At 41.3% G+C, this 25,204-nt stretch overlaps 1 protein-coding gene across 18 annotated transcripts in view; it reads right to left on the reverse strand.

Annotated features, from left to right (window-relative positions):
- Positions 1-25,204, reverse strand: part of cnksr2a (connector enhancer of kinase suppressor of Ras 2a) — a 105,199-nt gene that overhangs the window by 10,706 nt on the left and 69,289 nt on the right. For 5 of the 18 annotated variants that reach the window (XM_056249068.1, XM_056249071.1, XM_056249070.1 and 2 more), the window contains 9 exons: positions 24,550-24,758; positions 15,731-15,779; positions 14,722-14,897; positions 13,986-14,059; positions 13,770-13,909; positions 11,267-11,370; positions 9,304-9,823; positions 4,706-4,905; positions 2,424-3,103 (listed from right to left, as the gene is read on the reverse strand). In XM_056249068.1, the coding sequence (XP_056105043.1) occupies positions 2,873-3,103; positions 4,706-4,905; positions 9,304-9,823; positions 11,267-11,370; positions 13,770-13,909; positions 13,986-14,059; positions 14,722-14,897; positions 15,731-15,779; positions 24,550-24,758 (1,703 nt within the window). In that variant the 3' untranslated portion in view covers positions 2,424-2,872. Of the gene's footprint in view, positions 1-2,422; positions 3,104-4,705; positions 4,906-9,303; positions 9,824-11,266; positions 11,371-13,769; positions 13,910-13,985; positions 14,060-14,721; positions 14,898-15,730; positions 15,780-24,549; positions 24,759-25,204 lie in introns of those variants that run through there. The other 13 variants (XM_056249066.1, XM_056249074.1, XM_056249069.1 and 10 more) reach the window with 8 other exon arrangements.

Below are 25,204 nucleotides of genomic sequence, written 5' to 3' on the forward strand. Positions count from 1 at the left end.
TTCACCTCATATTATCAGAAAACTGTAGTGAATAGAGAACTTCCACAATCCGACTCAAGTTACAGAGATAATACTGCTTCTGGATAATGAAGCCTGTGCTATTTTCTACCAATCAAAGCACACACACTTCACCGAATGTTCATCCGTTATAAGAGGCCCAGTTTAGCAAGGTGTTACTCTCGGTCAAGAAGCGTTTGCAGCACAGGCGCAGAAATATTCCAGGTTCAAAACAAGCTGAACACTATCTATAGCATTTTTGGCATTCTGTAAATTACTACATTCAATTATTTTGACTCTTTTCTGATTGGGACAAGGCACTGGACCACAATAAATGTTAAAATAATATTTAAATGATCAAAGACTCATAGATCCACATGACTTTAACATTATGCATGTCAACAAGAGACTAACAGAATAATAATTTTTACTAAATATAATAAGTTATTATTATCATTATGATTAGAGATGCACTGATATATTTAAACTGGCCAAAATGGATAAGCCAATAATTTCTTTCTTTTTTTTTTTAAATACTGTTTTAAATAAATTAATATTCTAAATAAGTTACAAATAAAACACTAAAAACTCAGTTCACATACATTTGCATTAAATTTAGGCATCACAACATTATTTTGTACTATTGAATTACATATTTAATATTAGCTGATGTGTATCCCAATGATACAATAAATAAAAAAAATCGAATATGGTACCAATTAGTCTATGCATCCCTAATAATATTAATAATAATAAGGTTTCACAAACAACTACAGCTCAAAATGAAAGAATGGTTTACTAACCTTGTCTGTGCATACTGTATGACCTTGTCATTTCCAGTCTTAACTTTTGACTGTGTGAAGTGTGTAAACCTTCACCGTAACATTTGTCAAATAAGTGTAAGTACAGCAAAAATGGTTATTTTACACAGAGACAAATCCACCCTCAGGAATTACCAGAAGATCTGCTCCTAGAAAAGTCTCACAACTTTATAGACTTTTTATTTTTGTATGGAAGAATTGAAATAAGCACCTTAGAAAGAATCCAAGCTGCACATTTCTGCCTGAAAATGTTCCATTGCCTTGTCCCATAGACTTCCATTGTGAGAGCATTACTATGAGTCGAGTCAAAATTACTGACGGTGGTGAAAAACACCAAGCCACAGAAGCTGTGAATAGAAATGAACTGATTTTGAACCAGGAATATTTCTTTAAATGCCTTTTCTTGGTATATTAAAGGACCCTGCGGAGATTGTGGTTACATGAGGTAACCACATTAGTTTTCCATGTTCATGCACATCTTCCAACGAAAATGTACAAATGCTATAAGTCGGGGCCAGCCGATGTATAACAGCATATCTTAAATATATAGTATGATACAGTAGAGTATATGGTATGCTAAAGTGGCATATAAACATGGCAGATAACTTGTGTGATGACCGTCTGCGAGTCCACTGTGAGATTTGCTTCAAAAAGACAGCCAAACACAGGTACAGCAGCACAACAGAGTGACAGTCAGTGCGTTTAGTGTTCAAAGGCCGCCTCAGACATGCATTTCCTCTCAGAGTTCAGTCCGAAGCTTCCATTTCCATGATCAAGTGCTCTGGTTCCTGTTTAGAGGTGTGCCAGGTTTGTTCTCGGTGCGACGGCTTTGTCTCTCCTCGTCTGAGCCGCTTGGAGGACTCGTAACCATGGCAACCACATGTGCAGAAGTGGCATACTCTGAAGCCCGTTGGTTGTGAGTTGAGCCATTGAGAGTGCTTTGTTTGTACAGATATCTGTGCCTGCGTAAACAATGTTTTCAAGTATTTAAAAAGTAGATTGAGTCTGCGATTGCTGTCAGGATGGGAAAGTACAAGGAAAAGTGAGAAGGGAATTTGTGTTAAAGGACCTTAATCTGGGTAGATGCGGTATCAAATCTGACGTGAATGAAAACGAGACTGTGAGGGATAACAGTACAATATAATTAATAATTATAATATATCTTTATAATCTTTGAGATTATATAATAATCACAGATAGTAAAATTATAGCTGATACAATATTTTCATGCCCAAAATTTTAATTCTATGCATTTTTTAAAAATAAATAATAATAATAATAAAACACTAAAAACTAAAATCAATTGTTTAAAATACACTTTTAATGTGAATTTAGGCATCACAAAATTATAATGTACAATATGAAAAATGAATATTCATTTTGAGATTTAACAGTGCTATTAAATCATTGAACTTGAACTTTTGGTGAGCATTAGATGATGGCTGATCCAATTTGGAATCGTTTAAAAAACGTATATACTAATAAGTATACTAATATATTAGTAAGATACTAATATATCGTGATCCAGAAAGCTCACACAGACAGGTAAAGCCCTTTTTCAAATCAAGTGGGGTCAAAACATTAACAATTACTGGCAGATACCATCTTATTGTGATTCCTAAAAAATTTCATCAGATATTCTAGAACATAAACACTATATTTCATAACTGAGCTGATTATAAAATTATCAGTACATAACATAATATAGCACATAATTATCAGCACATATAAATCAGAACATAACTGATTATAAAATTACCCAGAGGCCCAGATTATATGCACAATAAATTAAGACAATTTATTGTGCATATAATCTGGGCCTCTTGGTAATTGTATAATAATTACTAAATAATTTAACTGCATTTTCAAATCATGCATCAGTGCATCATCATATTCCTAAATGTTAATTCTGTACATATATCCCTCACAGCCACATAATTAAAATATCAGATCCATAAACACCAATTCACCCCATACTTTATCTTGAAGGTCCGTGCAAGTGAGCGACAACGACTTCAAATAATGTGGTGTTATTTCTGTGTCTGAAGTGTGCATCAGACGTGAGTCTCGATGTAGGAGTGCGTGTGCGAGAGGGAGGGCGTGCGGGGGGCGGGTTCAGGCGTGGTGGCAGGGCTGGGCTCAGAGGCAGGGCTGGGCTGACGGTCCCGCTGGGGCTCTCCTGAATACAGCTCCATGTAAACTTTCTTCCATTCCTGGAACTCTGAGGATGTGAGTTTAGGATTGGCCAGCAGCTTGTCAATCAGTGCTACCTCGCCCTCCCTGTCCTATGGGAGTGAAGAAAGAGAGCAGTGGAGGGTGGGCATTACAGATACAGTCTCCTTCATACAGTGGTTAGGATGTCATAAAGCACGCCACAGGCGGTTAGCGTAGACGTGAAGCGATGTGGACTCAGCCTAGATGAGCAGAGCGGCACACACACGCAAACACAGATAGCATGCTCAGACTTGACTGGAGTCCTCTGGCACTGTGGGGCTTTGTGCCCCCAATTAACCTTCTTTCATTCAAGTCTGAGTGATAAGGGATGCTTATAATACCCACAATGCAACGCAAGGCTCTGCACCAACATAATGAGGACAGCAAGGGGATTGGGGGGGGGGTGCAAAGGCAGAGCCACAGACACACAGCAGAGGCATAGACCGACTGACCCAACCACAGGCAGACCTAATGGCACCAAACCAGATTAACCCACATTGAGAAGCAGGGTTCAGAGCAGGGTTTGGCCATACCAAAGATCATTATCTCATCGAAGATGATTATCAGCTGGTCAAAATGGTGATTAGCTGGTCTTACGTGGTCATTAACTGGTCTAAGATGGTGGTCTAAGATGGTCATTAGCTGGTCATTAGCTGGTCTAAGTTGGTCATTACCTGGTTTAAGATGGTCATTAGCTGGTCTAAGATGGTCATTAGCTGGTTTAAGATGGTCATTATCTGGTCTAAGATGGTCATTAGCTGGTTTAAGATGGTCATTAGCTGGTCTAAGATGGTCATTAGCTGGTCTAAGATGGTCATTAGCTGGTTTAAGATGGTCATTAGCTGGTCTAAGATGGTCATTAGCTGGTCTAAGATGGTCATTAGCTGTTCTAAGATGGTCATTAGCTGGTCTAAGTTGGTCATTAGCTGGTCTAAGTTGGTCATTACCTGGTTTAAGATGGTCATTAGCTGGTCTAAGATGGTCATTAGCTGGTCTAGATGGCCTAAGCTGGTCGACATGCTCATAAACTGATTTAAGATGGTCATTAACTGTTTTAAACTGGACATTAACTGGTCTAAAATGGCCGTTAGCTGGTTTAAACTAATCATTAACTGGTCTAAGATGGCCATTAGCTGGTTTACACTGGTCATAAACTGTTATTAGCTGGTTGTGAGTGTCATTAGCTCATCAATAATGATCCATCGTAAATCTTAGGTTTTGGAACCTTTTTTTTTGGTGCTATTAAACAGCTGTTTATTACACCCACAATGCAACGCGAGGCTCTGCCCCAACATAATAAGCACAGCACAGCAGCTGGGGGGTGGGGGAGATGGGTCACAGCAGAGGCATGGGTCGACTGACCCAACCACAGAAGACCCGATTGCACCAAGCAGAGCCAAAACCAGATTAACCCACACAGAGAAGCAGGGTTCAGAGCAGAGTTTGGCCATACCCTCCTCCCACACCAGACAGAGAACTCCGTCTAACATGGATGGGATTCTGGGATAGCAGTTTGGCTTAGTAAACTGTATAAAAATGAAAAAATAAAAATAAATCCTGCTGTCCCCAGAACCCCACAGACATCAGACAGATGGAGAGGGACGGACGGACAGATGAAACAAACAGGCACACATGGTTTCAGTGGGACCCATGCGGCAGCAGAGGTCAGATACCTTTAGCGTGCTCTGCAGGATGCGGAGATGATGCAGTTTGTCATTTAGCTGTGGATCGTTGCAACGCCGAATGAAAAGGTGTTTGTACTCCAGACGGGTGGAAAGGCGGTGCTCACCAATGGGCGACAGACTGGCACGCTCCAGCGCCCGGTACAAATCACCAAGCGAATCCGCCTGCCGATGGCACTCCGTCTCCCCGCCTGTGGGGGGCGCCACAGAAAGCCAGGGTTAAAGAGGGGTGGCTCCACCAGGAAAGAGTTAGCTATTCAACATGATTAGCTGGTTCAAGCTGTCAACCATGGTCAAGATGGTCATTATTTAGTAATATCATTTGGACATTAACTCATCTACGTTGGTTATTAGCTAGTTAACATGGTGATTATTTGTTTGTCTAAGATGGTCATTAGCTAGTCTAAGGTGGTCAGTAACTGGTCTAAAATGGTCATTAACTGGTCTAAGCTAGTCATTAGTTGCTTTAAGCTGGTTTGAGCTGTTCATTAGGTCTCTGACCATTAGCTGGTCAACAAGCTCATAAGCTGGTTTAAACTGGTCATTAACTGGTCTAAAATTAGCTAGTCTTTTAATGGTCCATCTTAGATTTTTTTTTCTGCTATCGACCAGTTCGGACCAGCTAATAACCAGTTTAGAAGTGCTAGTAAACAGTTACTAGATGATCAAAAATGGGTTTGATGGTCAAAGATGAGTTTTCTAACATGGTGGCTGGTCAACCAGCTAATGGTCAGTATAAACCAGCTAGAAACCATCCACCAAAAAACAATAGCATTAACATGCAAAATGGCAAAACTACAGAATCACATTTAGCTGAAATTACAGTATGCTGAAAAAGGGGTTTTGGGATGGCAGAAACCCAATAATGGACAGTAAGACTAGAAGACAGATTCCAGCACTGTTCATGACATGTTCATTTCATCAACACAGAGAAAAACTCTCTTTGGACTACTCAGGTTTGGCAATCAATCACTCAGCCGAGCAGGTGGCATGCTGATTGTTTCTTTGATATTTCTGCGTGTGACTGTATGCTGGTGCTCATGTGTTAGTCCGGAAATAAGTTGAATCACTCATGTCCTGTTGTTGGAGTGTTTGTGTAGGTAAAGCATGTGGGCCATGAACAGTATCTAGTGCTGGGTGTTATTGGCAGATATTACATGCGTTTCTTATGATCAGCCTTCCCGAACCCACAGTGTACAGTATGTGGGCGAGTATATACCCACTATTCTGAACAACCACAAGAGGGCAGCAGTCCCACACAGCTCCTCCCAGCATATGCTGCAGATGAAGGGTATACTATATACTATATGCATGTCGCATTTAGCAAGGGAATGTAGTTTAAATAAATACAATATAAGGAGGTCAGTTTAGTAGTTTACTTAAGTTTACTAAAAAAATAAAATCTAAATGATTATCAATTTAAGCATTTTCCATTTATGCACCAAAGACCCCAATGACTGTGGGAAGAATATTATGTTTTATTGTTTGGTATGTACGAATTTGAGCTTTTATTTATATAATAACAACCCTAACCGATATGGACTCTACTGTCTGTCAGGCCACGTTTTGAACCTCTTTATTATATTTAGAACTATTTTTATTGGTTGTTTATCATTTTGTGTGCAAGTTATTGCTGGCAAGCCCTGCTTTTGTTAAATGCCTGCAATAACTGGAAAGAAGAAGCATTTTAACGACCGCTTGGTTAGCTATGTGATGTGAATTACAATAACAACGACTCAACCTGGGTAGATCAATAAAGTTTTAAAGCTCTTTGTGATCCTTTTGTAACTTTTTAAATGGCACAGAACTCTAGTAGTGCAGAAAAACTTTCCAGTTGCTGGGGAACATGTGATTGAGAGTCACGATCAATAGGCCATGCCTCTCTTTTCTCTTCAGTATGTAGTACAGCACGCATGGGCTCTGTGGATGACTAACAGATGCCCCCAACTCCTCCAGAGAGAGATAGAGACAGAGCGATATAAAAGACACAGATAAGAGGGAGACTCATTAAAAGCCACTGGGATTATATATAGACTGCTGCAGGAGATCCGTCTGAGATGACGAAAAAGGGGAATATTAGAAGAGAAAGTTAGACAGGGCACTGCGAAAGGGGGCAGACGGGAAGTGAGACAGGCAGATCGGTGGTGAGGGAGTGGAGATGGGCAGTGAGATGGGGAATATAGATGGTGAGATGGCAAAGAGCCATGAGGCGATAGACTGCGAGACGAGGGGAAGATGAAAAGTAACACGGGGAGATAAACAGAGTGGTAATCCAGCAGCAAGTGAGAGGCTTCCTGGGAGGTTTGTGGAGAAAAATGTGTCTATCTGGACACCAGACCAAAATGGGACAGAATTAATAGCCCATTCAGAATTTATTGTTACGGTTTAAGCATAACATCATGAGATAGAGCATTTCAGACATTAAAAAAGTAAAAGAGGTGGCCATGTTTAAAAAGTAGTTACATTAAAAAAGTAAAAGAGGTGGCCATGTTTAAAAAGTAGTTACATTTATTAATAAGAATCTGAATAAACAATTATTCCTCCAAGTAATATAGTTCATTAGCATTCAACAGAGGGTCCCCACACAGCCAAAACTTTTTGACGTAAACTATTTACTTGAAGTACCCCCTGATATTTTAAGTTATAATTTTAATAATTTAACATATTTGCATGTTTACAGTTCTCTGATGACAGTTAATGGTCAAATGACAAGCAGATAAACAAATTAAATATTTCTTTTGTATATTGTTTGTAGTACGTGTTTTATTTAAATAGTTTTTATTTTAAAAATATTTATTGCAATTTTTGGTCAGACCTTAAAGGAGAACTCCGGCGCAAAATGAACCTTTGGTCTAATAAAACATTGGTACCTAGTCAACCGTTCTCTGAGATTTGTTTTCATGATGATCGAATGCAAAGAGTTTTATCTCTAAAAACTGTTTAGCGTATAACGCTAGTAATGGGGGCATATAATAAGTAAAAAGAAATCGCTAGTTTATACCACTAACAAGGCTCAAAATAGCCCCACACGAACACAGTAACATAATGAGGGTCCCTACATGCAAAACGAAGCATTGAGAACTTTGTAAGTGTACAGACCGTTTAATAAGAAGATAAAGATAAAGACAGTCCACTTCGTGTATACAGACAGGAGCCATCTTTGGAAAACAGTCTCGACTAATCAAACCACGAACGACGTGCTAAGTGAGCTGAACTGTATGAAGTTCAGTGAACTTCTGAACTGTATGAATGGCGTTCTTGGTTTGATTAGTCGAGACTGTTTTCCAAAGATGGCATCTGTTCTTGGGGGAAAAAAAGTTATAGTTAAGAAGATAAAGTTCTGCTAAATGTATTACTGTCCCTTAAGGGAACTATTAAAATGTTGTAAATTACATTTTTAAAATACAATTTTTATTTTTTTGAGTATCATGGTGTCTGTTTTTGATATTCTTTTTAATCTAATGTAATCATATATAACCTCAAGAGGACAGGCTTACAGAAATGTCCAAGATTAACTGTTGTTGTAAATCAAAACCAAGTTAGGTAAAGTAAAGGTGGGCCAGGAGCTTGTATCAGAACCACACCAATACGACAGGTTTAAAATGAGTTTCATGGGAAAGAGCATGCAGCTATTTCTAGAAGAAGATGCCTGCATGTGTGTATGTAAGAAACGAGTGGACAGATCTCAGTGGGGAACCTCACAGCACAGCTAAAAAAATCCTGCAACTCAGGCACTGTTTATGCTTCATACAGCACCAACACACACTCAAACAGAGAAAGAGAGGATGATACAGAAGCTAAGAAAACACAGGAAGAGATACAGATGTAAAAAGAGCCACAAATCCATGCGCATGTCCCTCTCTGAGTGCACTGCTCTTAACAATTTAACATTGAAGCACTCAAATTCACACATGCACTAAAATAACTCTGCTGTGCCTGCTGTTATCATAATCAGAGGGGCTATTAAAATCGAATATAATTGTGGTAAAGAGGTTTTAGTGGGATGATTTGAGCCGACCTGGTTTATTTTCTTTCAAGCACAGGTTCTCACATTGCAAAATTATAACAAAGGGAAGATTCAGGACTACCTTTGCACAAGCTTGATCAAGACACATACATGTGTACATTTTGAATGTTAGTCATTTGAATTCTTAAATTGACAGTCCTAATTGAAATAAATTAATAAAATAATAAAAAATAAATCAATTATAACAAATAAAAAATATAAACACAATATATATATATATATATATATATATATATATATATATATGTGTATACATTTTTAAATGTATTATTATTGTTTCATTTATTATTTCATTTATTTCATTTAGGACTGTAAATTTAAGATTTGAAATTATTTTAATTTAGGTATACTACTTGGGTTGGGTATATTCATAGAGTATACAGACACACACACACACACACATATAGGACTGTCAATTATAAAAATTAATTTAATTATGGAATTAATGGGTCAGGGAATTAAATAAATAAATAAATGTATATATATATAAAAAAAATAATAATACAAATGTATACAACAAATGTATAATACACATTATTTTAATACAAATATGTCGACCCACCGTTATTGATGCAGTTAGAACGGCTGAGCTCCCTGCGGCTGGGGTCCCGCTGTTCTGCCATGGTGGCAGAGGGTGTGAGGAGGGCATGCAGGCCGCTGTCCCGAGGCAAGGTGAAGCTGCGGGGTTTCCCGACTGTGTTAGCAGGGTCTCTGAGCCTCTCCCCTTCAAGCATTGGGAAGGGACCGTAATGTTCCTGCATCAGTGTGCGTTGGGCAGGTAGAGTGGATTGGCGGCGATATTCTGGAGACAGGCCCGCCCCCGGCTCACAGAATACAGCGTCTTCTAGGGGCAGGGTCTGCAGGTAGTGGAGGCCCGAGCTGGTCAGAGGGGTTTCAATCAGGTCCTGCCATGAACGGCGCTGGCTGGCGGACTTCCGCGTAGGGGAACCTCCACCGCTGCTGCTGCCCCCTTGAGGTTCGGAGCGGTACTCCTCATGAGAGGAGCGAGACTGTGAAGTTTCTGTGGATGAGAGACGGCCGTGCTTTGGTTCTAGGTAAGGACTGGCAACACTCGCCGGGTTCTGGGTCAGAGAAAAAGTAAAAAGGACACAAAAGAATAAATGGAACATTAGGTTAAACTCAAATATTTTAACAACATTTTTGTAGGAAGCTTTTAAACAATATCACTCTCATTCAAAGGAAAAGCAAAGGAAAAACGTGACCAAAATGACTTTATAACTACAACTTCATTTGATGCTCATCATGAAACTATATTTTCAAAGGAATAAGGCATTCATGCCTTTAAAATTCACTAGGCTTACAAATCATGAATGAGCATGACACTTTTGCTCATTCTGTACGTCTCACCTTTAAGTAAAAGGCAAGAATAAAGTATGCAAATGAAGAAACTCAAAATATAGACTAGGCACCTGAATAGCCACTCTCGTCTAAGACAGGCAGATGAATAATGAACAGAGAGATATCTGGTTTCTGTGAAAAGTGCCGAATATAGAAAAATGGAGGAATAGGGGACAGAGGTGTGGAGGGAGAAACTGACGCTGTTAGGGTGAAATTAGGCTCTAAATGTGGGCCAACTGCTCTTTTTGCTTTCATCCAATTGGCAAAAGATCAGGTTTGAAGACAGACAGACTATATTCAGACAGACAGACAGACAGACAGACAGACAGACAGACAGACAGACAGATAGATACAGTAGATGTTGTTTTGTAATGTGGTGAGAAACAACCAGACAACTCTGGAGGTCTCTCAGTTAACAATGTCAAAGTCCCCTAATTCGTTTATCTCTCAGAACAATGTGTGTGTGTGTGTGTGTGTGTAGAAGGACTGGAGGGGGCCTTGCGGAAGGAAAAAGAAAAACGTTTAATTCAAGTTTCTTTGTTTGCTCTTAAAAAAAGGCTTTGCTGCTGTGTGCGGCCTCTAGCTGACCTGCCCTGCAGTACTGCACTGAAAACACACAAAAAACGGTGACTGCACACAAATTTAACCACATACATTCAGGAACGCGTAGACACTATACTATAATCCATTCAATTTACAAAATAGGAATGTTCAACTTCCTGCGTGAAAAATTGTAATGGCACTTGATGCCGGCCTTCCAATATATATATTATATATATATATATATATATATATATATATATATATATATATATATATATATATATATATATATCCAGATCTCGTGAGATCTCATACTGTCTATCAAAAGCACAGAGTAAATGTTACAGTGACAGTACAGTGACTCACAAAGACTGAGAGATAAGTAGAGAAACAGACAGATAAGACTCAATCTCCTCACATCTCAACAGTCGGCTTAGAGTTGAGGTGGTCTGACTCACCCACAGTCACTCAGTGACGTGGTAAGGCCAGGTCTGGGGGACGGCACTACAAAACAGCTCTTTTACCAATGCCAAATGTCAAGCATTATGAGTCTGTGCTATTGTGTGGGATTGCACAATGAGAGGGAGCTGGTATATCTGTGTGCATGCTGGATGCTGACTCACTGAGGGTGGCCGTGGGTACGTGTCATAAGGGGGTGGTGGGCTGTCTTGCTTGGGCGTCGAGGGCGTCTCATTGTCTTCGTGTTCACTTTCACTCCAGTAGTCTGCTTGAAGAGAGAGAGAGAGAGAGAGAGAGGGGCATGCAGGCAGTCATTAGCTTGTTGCAAAACATTTCCATAAAGTAAACAATAATTAAATGAAAGCCTCAGAGATCATGTGGGGCACAAAGAGATTGCACAGGCAGGACCTACAGTAAAACATCTTACTTAACAGTTCCAAGGCCTTCACTAGAACCTATCCTGAGATGTGATGTCGAAGGCAGGAGAGAGGAAATACTAGGCCATTTTAAGCTTTTAAGAGCTGTCTGAAGAAAAAAACTTAATGAAATATTAGTGGCTAATTTTGAATGAACAAAGGAGAAAGATGTTTTTAAGGACAGTATCTACCAGCAGGTGGTAACCAACTAACCAGCCAAACTTTGACCCCCTTTGGTTGTGCATGTCGACTTGTTGTGGATCACTACAATTAACCTAAAAAAAAAAAAAAAACTCACTTGCTTTCTCTTTCTGTCTGTCTTTTTCCATTGTGCAATCTTTACTCCTGTGAGGTGTACTTAGGAAACCTTTTAAAGTCAAACACTTTTCTTGTACATTTTTCTTCAAAATGTCATAACTCAATCTTCCAGTGACAACGCCAAAAATTATGCAAGTGTTCTCCAATCATTTTGACAGCTTAAACCCAGTCCCTCTAGCCTGACTTCGTCATACTCATATTCTAGTCAAAATGTGAGTCTGATACTGCTTCATAGGGCTTTGATTATGAGGCGTGTCTTAACCGAACCAGGAAAAAAAAAACTCTGCACTCAATTGGATAGACCTACAACCAATGAGAGCAACGCAGTAAGTCAACTACTTTGCATAGCACAGTTGTCAACTACAGAACTCAAATGCACGCACGCTGGAAGAAGTAAAATAACGAGTGTTGCTTCTTTTACTTGGCCCTCTATGAGTGCGACCAAAGGAGAAACTACAACGACCACAGGGTTTTCATTGCGTCCCATCTTCTTAGTTACCATCGGAGCCAGCTGATAAATTAAACTTTTGCCGAATCCCGTAGGAAGGACGGCAAACACATCTTTCCGATCGACAAATGCCTTGATTGCAGTTCTATGTTCGTCTTTTAAAATGAATGCGCTGTCGATTTCTTTTACAACAGACGCGATAGCGGAATCTCTACATCTCAGTTCTCCAGCGGCAGTCATCTGTGAGGGAAACCAGTTCAACCCAAGCGCTCTTTGATAACGTGAGGATTACGTCCCTGCAGATCATCTGTCCATCATCGTATAAAGCCCGCCCTGGCAATTTGATTGGCCCGACGATTTCTGAACCGATCATAATTACTCCTCAATGGAGCGAGTCCAGACCGAACTTCCCGATCAAAAAATGTTGTGGGCGGGGTTCGGGCTGGCATCCAGGCTACAGTCCCTCCAGAGGCTTGCCTTCATTTTTGAGTGCAATGCCTACATCTCAAATCCAATTAATGGACGTTGCATAAAACCAAGTCTCCGTCCAACATTTTATTTTCTTTCTTGATAATCTGTTACTCTCGTATGTACGTCACAATATGGAAGAAAAGATCTGTCAATACTTCAGTTTCATTGCGACTTTAAGATAATGAATTAAGCCTAATGTTAATGATTACATGCAAACAGTATGCAACAAGGGGGGTCTATGGTTTCAAAACACATTTAGGACACAGTTGTGCTACCTATACTGACAACCTGTCCTTCTTCTACAAAAAAGTACAAACTTCTGCATCATCAGCAAAGCCTTTAGAGCAGGGCTGGGCAACTCTGGCCCTCTAGATCCACTTCCCTTCAGCGATTAGCTCCATCTTTGATCAAACTCACCAGCCTGTAGCTTTCTAGTAACCCTGAAGACCTTGATTAGCTTGTTCAAGTGCGTTTTTATGCGTTTCTATGCCACCACTATCAATGTCTAAATTAATCTGCAGCAGTCAGATGGTACAGCAGTCACATGGTACAAGTAGGAGCTCTCAGACAATTCCCATCTTACAAGCTGTAATTACGAGCTCTACGAGGACATGAATGCTTTTTACAAGTTGATATCACATAATTGGGGTAATTATGACCTGAATGGACCTAAACTCTGCAGGAGAGTGGATCTCGAGGGCCAGATTTGCCCAACCCTTTCTTTAGAGTGCAAGTTTCCCACATCATTTGGCTGCATTACCCAAAAGCATATTACGTCCAAGTAGATCATAGAAACCATAGCCACCAATGGTCTCTACGATCTCCTCAGGCTTGCAATGCTTTTGGGAAATGTAGCTCTGATTAGGCCCTCTCTGAATTTTGGTTGGCCCCTCCCACCGATTTGCTCCACCATTCTCTTTTACATTGAAAGCGACTTACTTAGCATTCAATGATCATATTTCCTGGATATCGAACCTTCAAAACCCATAACCTTCCTACAACGAGTATTCTCACCCTGTTCCTGACGGATTCGCTCTCTTTCTGCATAGCCAGCTGCCGCCATGTTGAGACGACTCAACCATCTGTTCATATCATCCACGCCGTCCGCTGCGAAGTAGAAGCTCTTGATTTTGGGATGGCATGCTTTAAACGCACTGCGTAGGGAGCAAAGATTCAATAAGAATTTGTCAAGCATCATCACATTACTCAAAAGTTCGTAAAGGTACTCACTATTTTTTGCGACATTCACTGGCTCTGTCGATCTTGAACTCGGGGAGGCTGACAAACCCTTCGGCCTTCTCATCCTAAAAGGTGGAGAAAAAGAGAGAGAGAGAGAGGATTGTGTGGTCGCTTCACCCACTTACACTCTTCTGTAATGTCATTAGGTCTTCATTAGGAGTTACATCTCCTAATTCTCTCCTTTTTTTTCTCTCTCTTTTGGTTCATTCCATTACTTTTTTCCAGCATTAAATTGCAGCAGCACTGCTGATAGGAGCTCTGCATAAATAAATGAAAAGCATAAATTGTTGCGGCTCTCTGTAAGCCTGTCTGTGTTTACAAAACCCACACAGTAGAAGATCATCAATTATAGCAAAGCTGGACTATGTTGTAGTATTCTCAGTGGACCAAAACCAGGCCGAGAGGAACCCTCGCCTCCCCTCCCCACCCTTCCTCCGAAACCCCCAGAACAACAGCCGTATCCCAGGCCCAGGCTGTGATAAAAAGCGAAGACGCGAGGAGTAATTAATCAAAAAGTGAGTGTTTGTTCAGAGAAGTTCCTTATCTTCATTACAGAAACGCCATGTGTAGAAGACTGTTTTGTTAGGGTAGATGAGCATTAATCTTATTCCACACAAGAGGGTAAAGCCGCACCAATTAAAGTCTCATCTCTAGATCGATACAGTTTCTGCTGCGCTGGTGGATACGAGAAACAACAAAGATAACTGTATTGGCCCAACACACTCACCTCCTCGTTCATGTACCAGTACAAGCAGGCGCCCTTCAAAACAAACCAGTACTTCTTCCATTTCTGTGAGAAATAGCTCTTAGCATCCTTCTTCTTCCACAGCCAGCCCTCACAATCTCCACGGCCCAGGTCCTTACAGGAGATTCGTCTCTTACTGATGGAGGACAGCGGAGCTGCTGGATGCAATAGAAGAATTCAGTATGTGTTAATAAATGTTATAAAATGGATAGTTCAGACTTAAATTCTGATTGGATGAGGCTGTTGTATAATGGCATCATCAATTAATTTCTATATTAAAGGTATAGCCCATCCAAAAACTAAAATTCTGCCATAATTTCTTTATTGTCATGTTGTTTCAAACGAGTATGACTTTCTTTCTTTTGTAGACCACAAAAAGACAAGTGCAGGATGTTTATGGTGCTCTTTTCCTTCCAATGAAAGTGAATGGTGACCAGTGAACACCACAAAATGAAAAAAAAAGCATCATAAATGTAATCTATTTGGCTTGTGCACTATACTTCTGAAGCCGTATGATAACTTTGCGTGAGAAAAAGGCCAAAATTATGAAAATCTTCCCCATCCGCCATGGCTCTCAAATCTCATTCAGTGTTTTGAATATGCACATTTTTAAACTTGCCATGTCATGACTGACTGATTTCATTGTACAGAAAACAGGCAGTGTAAGCATCTCATTTTGTGTTTTACAGAAGAAAGGAAGTTTTACTTAATAGAAGTTTTACTTCTGGGTGAACGGTTCCTTTAATATAACACATATTGCTTTGCAGCAATCAACCACCTCCTCTATGTGCTATGGCTAGGAACATCTCTTACTCATAGCAAAATTACTGTAATACAAAAAATTATGGCAGAAGGCTTATAATTATGAAGTTAATTAACCTTCTTTACTCTTTCCTATGTTGGTGGCCTATTTTTTTCCTTATGCAGTGAAAATATGCAAGCAGTGTGTGCAATGAAGGCAATGTTCCAATAAGGAAAAATAAGTGATCACCTTTACTCTTTTTCTTGGTCTTGGATAGCAGAGAGGATCCCTGGAATGTCTGTAAAGCAGAATATATATATTTATATTTAAATACAAATGGAGAAATGTTGGAAAATACATTAGGAGTAAGTGAAACGAGACAAAAATGTATTGACCATATTATCGGTCAACACATCCGAATCTCCCGAGTGGAATCACATGGAGGAAATGTGTGAACATAATCTCTGAGCATCCATCCATCGTACAACAAATTAAAATCGAAGGAAACATCCGAGCAGATGAAGGCGCGAGAGACCAACAGCTAGTGAGAAGGAAGGCGTGAAGAGGCATAGAGAGAAAATAAATGCGATTTCTAACATCCTTGGCCCCTGTGTTTATTGAGCAGTAATTCTTGGATCAGCACACCCAGACCTAGCGCATATTTATGATCCGAGCCCTGTAGCAATTCTCCTCTGTGAAGAAACTTCCTGTGAGCTTGGGCACAAACTTAGAGGAAAACTTGTGTTGCTATGCTAACAGATTAGAGACAGTATCACTGACCTAAAGAAAACATCATGGTAATTGATTTATTGATATGTGCCAGAGGAGGGAAGCTGCTGTTGCCGAAGAGGAATAACTGAAATTGATTAATGGAACATGTTTAGTAACTCAGGCAACCAGTTTGTAGAATGTCTTTATTTATACAGGAGTATCTAAATATACCATGTCCATTTCTTGAAGATGGTTTTCTCATTGGTTTTTCATTAAAAACTGTGGTTTTCCCAGTGACCCAAGTATGAGGTACTGGGTCACGTTCCAATACCATTCACCCTCTTTCACCCAACTTTTCTATAAAATTAAGCCCAAAAAATATAAAATGAAAAACATGATGGTGGTTTTTCCAGCATTTAACCTCATAACACACTTCAAAGTCAATGCAACTCCCTCCGAAAGCACTGTGGGAATCTCTTCATAGAAAGTGTGAATCGCAATTGCTGTGTGAACTGAAGCAATTTGTGAGAAAGGCTTAGACACATTAAGACAAACTTCCCTGAGGATTCAACACCTAGACATGAATAAAGAAAAGTGATAGAGCAAACTATGACACAGCATACAGTATATATCGAAGAAACATAATAATACATAGAAGGGTGAATGCCTACAGGCAGTGCCCAATCTTGATTTGCAGAAAAAAAAACTGCAAAGATGTCATTTACAATGTCATTGAAGAAACAGAGGGAGTCTTGCTGAGTTAATGGCTCTGCCGACCCTCAAACGACATCCAAACTTGCTTGAAATGATCACAGGCAATCACTAAAATTGTGCAGGGGGTGGAGAGCAACTCCTACAGTGACTAAGGATCGTGTAACAGGCCTCATTCATTAAACACAAGCAGAACAATTCCTGTCAATCGTTCGAAAAACCATCCTTGTGTAGGAACGTTTTTACAAGTGACTTACACAGGAATTCGCTCTTCTTGTGCTTCATGAATGAGTCTAAATGTTGCAGAACCTCAAGCTCTCTGCAACGCATGAAGTCACTTGGATGATGACCAGAAACACACACCCAGAACAAATCCCACAAGACATGAACATGAGATGTGCATCAGCTACTGAGTCCAAAGATATTCTAAACTTCATTTCTTATGCATCGGGAATCATGATCTTCAGAGAAAGAGCATTATGGGACAACTACAACCCATGTGACTTAAGCAAACACAGTTCTTACATCTCAGGATGTGGCATGGACATGGCGTTGTTCTTCGACTTGCATCCTACAGTCTACTCTTGTTGCCCTCTGCTATATATCCATCTCTCTGTACTGTTTTCCTCTGAAATGGTTCTGTTCATCCCTTCTCTCAGTCTCTGATGTTGTGGGTCTCTTTCAGAACAGACATGGATTTGATCTCTCTAGGATTGTTCAGTAACACATCGCCCTAGATGGCATGCTAAGACTTGACTTACAACTAAATGCCACATGGCAACACAGGCTCCCAATTCACATGACATATGGTACAAAACCTCTTCCGCTGTGATATCAACAACTGACATATGCTGACATATGCAGCATGTGATGGCCTCAAAGCACATGCATTAACCTCTCTTGTTATATTTAAACCAAACCTGTAGGTAAACAGTACCTTCTCTGGAGGCTCTTTTTTAATTTTTGTTGTTTTCTAACAATGTGATGAAATCAGTTTTCCAAATGAATAAAGGCCTGTTCACACCAAGACCAATAAAGATAACTATAAAAATAACTATATTAACATGCACACCAGCTGAGAATATCATTCTGTTTATTCTAAGCACATGCTGCAGTTCTACCAGAAAGACTCGGGAGAATAAATACTGTAACAATAAATACATTTATTGATAGCCCAGCAAGCAATAAAGTTCTTTGGCGTAGGCCCCGTCCATAGCTCGCAATCCGAGGGTCCGGACTCTGCATTTCCTGCCTGAAGACGAAGGCAGGGGCGCAGCCGACCCCCTGTGAGGTATAGGAAGGGACCATCCTGGTGGTGGTGGGGAGGATGGAGGGGAAGGGACCATCCTGGTGGTGGTGGGGAGGATGGAGGTGAATGAAAGCGTCAGCATCTGCGAACTCAGACATGTGTAAGTACTGGTCTTTTATACCGCAAGTATTAGACACGATTGGATAGATGAGAAGGTAATAAGTGACGTAGCAATTGAGTCTTCCTGGCAGAACTTAACGCTAAAGCTTCCATTTCTGTTCCCTACCGCTTTAAATTCTCAAGCTCTTTAAAGTCGAATGGTTTCTGATTGGCTGTCAATCGCTCTGAAAGTGATTTCCATCGATATTGTTTCTCTGTTATTATATAGTTGTGGTGTGGATTCTGCTATTCTTTTATATTTAGAATGATTTTTAGAACTATATCTTTTTCATTATCTTTATCATTATCGTCCTTGGTGTGAACAGGGCATAAGACTGCAGGCACTGGGGTGTGTATATAGTTCCCTTTCGAGAACGGTCACTTCGTATTGCGTAGCTAATACGCAGTGGGGAAACTCCTTTCCTCGAGAATATTGAAGCTTATATTTAAGACACAGTGCAGCTGCACAGCAATACCAACCGAGCTACTAGCTCGCCCATTGGCTGTGCTGAGGCAACTGCACATCCTATAGCGAGGCAGCTCAGACGTGCGAACCAATCAGGCAGCTTGGCGCCAAGCACGTCAGAGCCCACCAGAATGGCCGTGGCTTATAGCTATAAAACCCGCTCCATTTCGCCAATAGCACAGATTTAATCTCCTTCAGTGACCTTTCACGCCTCTGTCTCCTCTACAAAGCTTCGCCGTCGAATCAAGCCAAGCAGCTAGAATGAGCCTTAACTGCAGCAGAACAGCGCCTTCTTCTCTCGAGGAAGCCGCTCTCTTCTGTCGCCGTTCTTCTGCAACCATCCGGCGACTACGCAATATCCTTTCTCTGCTAACTGTGTGCTCAACCGTCCGAACACAGTTTTTCTGAAAGAGCAATTTTTTGAGAGCATGAGCGTTGTTTCAAATGCCTTGTTCTCTCTGCACCTCGCTGTTCACAGCTGCACGAGGCGGATGGGCACACAGAGTGCGCCACCTGCCTGGGTCTCTCCCACGCGATAGCTGCACTCTCTGCCGGAGGATGCCCTCAGTCCACGCTGCGGACACGGTTAGCTCTCTTGAAACAAGATGGCGGCACCGGTCCTTCTGCGCTTCCTTTTCCCGCACTACTTCAGCCGTGGAAGAAGAAGCGCCTCGACCAGTGTCAACCTGAGCACATGGAGTTTTGCGAGCCCACGCCGGCCACGTCCCCGCGTGCATCGCTTTCTCCATCATAGTCCACTTTGCCGGTCCTGGACCAATGCCCCTCCCAGCGAGCGGTGGGCCTCGTCTCTTTCGGTGGATCGGACGAGGAACAGCTCGACGACAGCCTCTCCATTGCGGAGTCTGAGGAAGAGTGGTCAGGCTCAGTTGACCCCGCCCCTCTCTCACAGTCCAGTGCTAGCACCAGGACGAACTCTGACGCGGAGATGCTTCGAATCCTTACCGCGGCTGTGGCGGATCTTGGGCTTGAGTGGGCCGAACCCGAGGAGCCTGCTAAAAGCAGATTGGATGGATGGTTTCTACCAGGGCGCCGGCAGGCCCCCGTCACAAACAAGCGCCATTTTTTCCTTAGGTGCACAAAGAGCTGACGAAATCATGGCGCGCCCCTTACTCAGCGCACACACTCTTCCGCTTCCGCAACGCTCTCCTCGGTTGACGGCGCTGCGGAAAAGGGATATGAGACGCTGGCTCCCCTCGAAGAAGCGGTCGCAGCTCATCTCTGCCCGCCCACTGCTACTGGATGGAGAGCTAGAGCAGTTCATCCCTCCAAGCCCTACCGGAACACCTCAGCCCTCGCTGGTTTTCCAGGCCAAACTCCTTCAGGCTATGGATGAATCTGAGTAGTTCAGAGACCTTCGCAGCGCCACGGACTTATCACTTTGGCTAAACCTCACAACATCAAGGAGGCGGACAGAACGGCGTTCCTCGACTCACCAGTCTCCAGCACTGGCCTCTTCGGCCAAGCTGTAAAGGGGTTTGCGGAGCGTTTCACCGAGGCACAGATATAATCACAAGCTATGCGACACTTCCTGCCAAAATGCTCCAGTTCTGCTTCGAGCCGACCCAGAAGAACACCGCCTCCTCAGCTAGCGAAGCCAGCGCCTCAGGTTTCTCAGCCCCGCCCTGCAGCTGATACCCAGCGGCGCTCATGAGCCCTCATTATGCCATGAAGACCCGACTCAGGTCTGGTTCATTGGTTTTATTTTGGCTTGTGTTTCACTGTCGAGACAGAGTCAGTTGCTAATAGTGTGGCGTTTTACATTGCGTCCCCACTGCGTATTAGCTACGCAATACGAAGTGACCGTTCTCGAAAGGGAACGTACTCGGTTACTAACGTAACCTCGGTTTCTTGAGAGTAGGGGCCGAGTATTGGGTAGCCTGCCCCACTATTGCAATCTGTCAGGTGCTTTCGCTTCAGTTGATTTAACCTGTGCTATGGCGAAATGAAGCGGGTTTTATAGCTATAAGCCACGTCCATACTGGAGGGCTCTGACGTGCTTGGCGCCAAGCTGCCTAATTGGTTTGCGCGTCTGAGCTGCCTCGCTATAGGATGTGCAGTTGCCTCAGCACAGCCAATGGGCAAGCTAGCTCGGTTGGTATTGCTGTGCAGCTGCACTGCGTTTTAAATATAAGCTTCAATATTCTCGAGGAAAGGAGTTTCCCCACTGCGTATTAGCTACGCAATACTCGTTCCCTACTCTCAGGGAACCGAGGTTACGTTAGTAACAGAGTGCATTTTTCAACAGTCAGGCAACATACTTTTGTGTGTGTGTGTCCAGTGGATGGAGGGAGTGAGTGAGGTGCTGGCACTGTTCAGACAAAATGCAGCTTTCTTATCGGACTGCAACGCAGGCAATAAAACAGCACTGTAAACAATAGAAGCTGATGCAGTTACACAGCACATACCAACAGAGGCAGCCTTATTAAATCAACACCACACAGCTTGGTCTCTCTGCTCTGCTTTTCTTGCACCATCTTCTCCTCTGGCATCTTACTCATCTTTCATCTCACTTAACCTTCACTTCTAAATATCTTCCACTCTATAATTACCATCTCTTCTGGTTTTATTATCTCCTCTTCTCTTCTTGCATCTTCCCACATAATCTTGCATATTTATTTAGCTTTTTTGTCGTGCCTCTTCTTGTCTCCTCTCACCTCTTCTCACGTCTTACGATCTTGTGTCTTAACTTCTCATCTTACCTCATCTCAGTTTCATCTTGTCTCTTCCTATCTCCTCTTACTTCTGCTAGTTTTGATGTTCCCCTCTCCATGTTTTATCTAGCCGTTTCTCTTCTCTTCTGGTCTTGTCTCATATGGTCTCCTCTCAACTCTTCTCGCATCTTGTTCTCTTATATAATTTGTCTCTTCACTTCTCATTATGTCTCTTCTCTTCTGATTTTATCTTATCTTGTCATGTCTCGTCTCATCAAGCCTCTTCTCTTTTTTCATCGTATCGCATACTTTCTCTTCTTATTTCCTTTCATCTCTTCTAGTTTTGCATATTCCCCTCTCCACATCTCACCTCATTGTGTCTCTTCTCTTCTGGTCTTATCTCATTTTTTCTCTTCTCGTCTCCTCACACCTCTTCTCACATCTTACTTCCTCTTCTTATTTCATTTGGTCTCTTCACTTCTCATCTTGATTCTTCTCTTCCGATTTTGTCTCATCCCATCACATCTCTTCTCATTTCATCTCATCTCATCTCTTCTCATCTCCTCTTACTGCTTCTCTTTTTGCATCTTACACCTTATCTTCTTGTTTCATTTCGTCTTATTGTGTCTCTTCTGGTCTCGTCTCATCTTGTCTCTTCTCTTCCCTATAATCATGTACAATTCAGAGTGTAATATGCAGATTATAAGTTAGTGGAGTCACTAGAAAAATTCATGAGCTACAGAAAGAACAATAGTAAGAGTGCTGAGACCAGCACATTGGTTCTGGTCCAAAATTATGGTGATGGAGTGGTCAGCACCCAAGTTGTCCCAACCCTGGCCTGTACACCCTTTAACCCACATCGGGTCAGAGGACATATGGACACAGATACATCACCCTGCTAGGTGTTTCTAAACAGAAGCAGCAGGTAAGATACACTGTGAAAGTCACTCTTACGCAGGACTGTAACACCCCAGCTGGGATTCACACTTCTTCATGAGGACCTATAATTAGGCATTTTGAAGGGAAAAAAAAGATACAGAGAGAGCCAAACACATAATCACTTCTCATGAGCTGGCGGGCATATCATGGCCGAATATTGGCCAATCACAGCTCTGTTTCAAATTGAGCTTGGTCAATCACGTCACTCCATGCCCTGTGACAGATGACAACATGACTTAGCCCCGCCCACCGCTACTGAACCACCATCTGCCTACTCATCATCCATATGCACACTGTGACACACCACAACGAGTCACTTTTCCCTGGATTATTAGTTTTCCCTTGGTGTTTCTGTGTGTGGTTATGTCTGTGTTGGTGTGTGAAGAATATCGGCTGCCACATTCCCTCTTAATAAACGACAGCCATATCTCACCTCCATTCCTAATAACTTCGCACAAAGGACGGCTGGTCTCACTGAGAAAACCTACCCACACACACACATACACAGGGCTGAGCACACACCTCCACGCTGACTAAAGCTAGAGGACTAACATCACACACACACACACACACACAGACACACAAGCACAAACATTTACCCAACATGTGGGTGTAAGTATGCATTCTCCTTCTTCACACCATGACCTGGTGCTTTCAATGAAAACTATGTAAGACTCTACCTGCAGTGATCACAGAGACCTTGATCGAGCACAGAGTCGGTGAAAGCAGCCAGGCCTTGAAGAATAACTCTTTGTTTGAGCAACAGAAAATAAAAAGAACAAAGACACTGTGTGATTTTACTCACAATCTCAGAGTTTAGCCCGATCCAGACTGCATGACTCTCAAAAAGAGACTGAAAGATACTCTTAGACAAAGAGAAAGAACTTGATTGAGGCATGTCGGATTAAAGGCGCACATACTACCACTCGATATGAACTCCTGTAATAGCACACTACAAAAAAACCCTGTAATTTATATTTTGTGTAATTTGTGTGTAATTATTTTTTTTTTCATATATTTAAATATACAGTATATGTATATGTATATATATATACACTACCGTTCAAAAGTTTGGGGTCGGTACGATTTTAAATACTTTTAAAAGAATTCTCTTCTGCTGCGCTTATTTGATTAAAAATACAACAAAAATCAGTTATAGTATTAAATATTATTCCAGTGTAAATCAGCTGTTTTCTGTGTGAATATATAGTAAAGTGTAATTTATTCCTGTGATCAAAGCTGAATTTTCAGCATCACCAGTGTCAGTGTCTTCAGTGTCAAATGATCCTTCACAAATCAGTATAATATGAGGATTTGATGCTCAAGAAACATTTATTATTATTATCAATGTTGAAACAGTTGTTGGTCTGTCAGTTGTACAGTTTTTTTTTTTTTTTTTTGGATTCTTTGATGAATAGGGTTAGGGTTAGAATCTTTTGTAACATTATAAATGTCTTTACTGTCACTTTCGATCAAATTAATTATTCCTTGATGAATAAAAGTATTGATTTCTTTCCTCCAAAAAATAAAAATAAAATTCTCACTGACCCCAAACTTTTGAACGGTAGTGTATATATACACAGTGCATATATATATATATATATATATATATATACAGAATATATTTAAAGAATTGATATGTAAAATAAATATATCATAAAAATATGTACATTTTCAGCATCATTACTCCAGTCTTCAGTGTCACATGATCATTCGGATTTGCTGCTCAAGAAACATTTCTTATTGTTATTAATGCTGAAAACAGTTGTTTGATTAACAAAGTTCAAAATACCGCATTTATTTGAAATAGAAACATGAAAGAAACAGGCTTGCATGTAATTCCGAACTCTCAACTTTACTTCCCGATTCTTCCCGCAATCGCACACACAACAACTCCGGTGCCTCCTATGCATAATAAAAGTCTCATGCAACAACTTCACAATACACATATTGTTACAACTATGATGGCCGCAAATAATCCCTGCCTTTAAATCAAAAGAATCAATCGCCTTAATGTTTTTTTTTTTTTTGTTATGATTTTGTTCATTCCCATTCACCCACATAGGCGCAGTACTAGCATGATTACAAACAGCGATGCCAAGATGGCCACAGAATGAACTGACTCTCTTCAGAGGACTTTGACAGAAAACATACTACTCACATGGTAAAGAGAGGTGGAGTCTGGGTTAGGCGTGTTCATGGATTCCTGCCGGAGCACCTCCATTTGGAGGGTGGGGAGGAGGGCGTAGTGGGTGGGGCTTCCGCTTTTCTCGCTCTTCTTCTTTCCGCGTTTCCCTGTGTCTCTTTTCATGCTCCGGCCTGCCAGATCGGCAGCCTTCTCATCACTTATATACCTCAACAAAGAGTTTTCTGAGACAGAGAGAGAAAGAACAATTTCTTTAATGACAGTTCTTTTTTTGGGAGCATGAAAGCCCCATGTCAACATATGCAGAGGGCAGTATGTGAGATTGACAGCTAGCAGTTGAAATGGGTACTGCAGTCCAAATTAAAAATATTGGAGAGAGTTGTGTTCCCGCCCCATCCTGTTTACGCAGGTTGCCAGGTTGAGGACAAGCAAAAGGAACGAGCGCAATTGACAATGAAATGCGAGGAGTAAGTTGATGAGTTGATTTATTGATTTACGATGAGTTGATATTGCATTTTAATATGCTCCAGTTCATAGATAATTTTAGATGGGTGCGGAGGCTTTTTGGGTCGGGTAGAATCTGCGATCACTGACCCAGTTTGTTCGTTGGCTTCCATGGCTGCAATATGCTGTGTTTTCCGCCAACTGGCAACCTGTGGTGGCAAAATAC

This window comes from Rhinichthys klamathensis, unplaced genomic scaffold, assembly GCF_029890125.1.
Source record: "Rhinichthys klamathensis goyatoka isolate OS25496 unplaced genomic scaffold, OSU_Roscu_1.1 h1tg000059l_1, whole genome shotgun sequence".
NCBI lineage: Eukaryota > Metazoa > Chordata > Actinopteri > Cypriniformes > Leuciscidae > Rhinichthys > Rhinichthys klamathensis.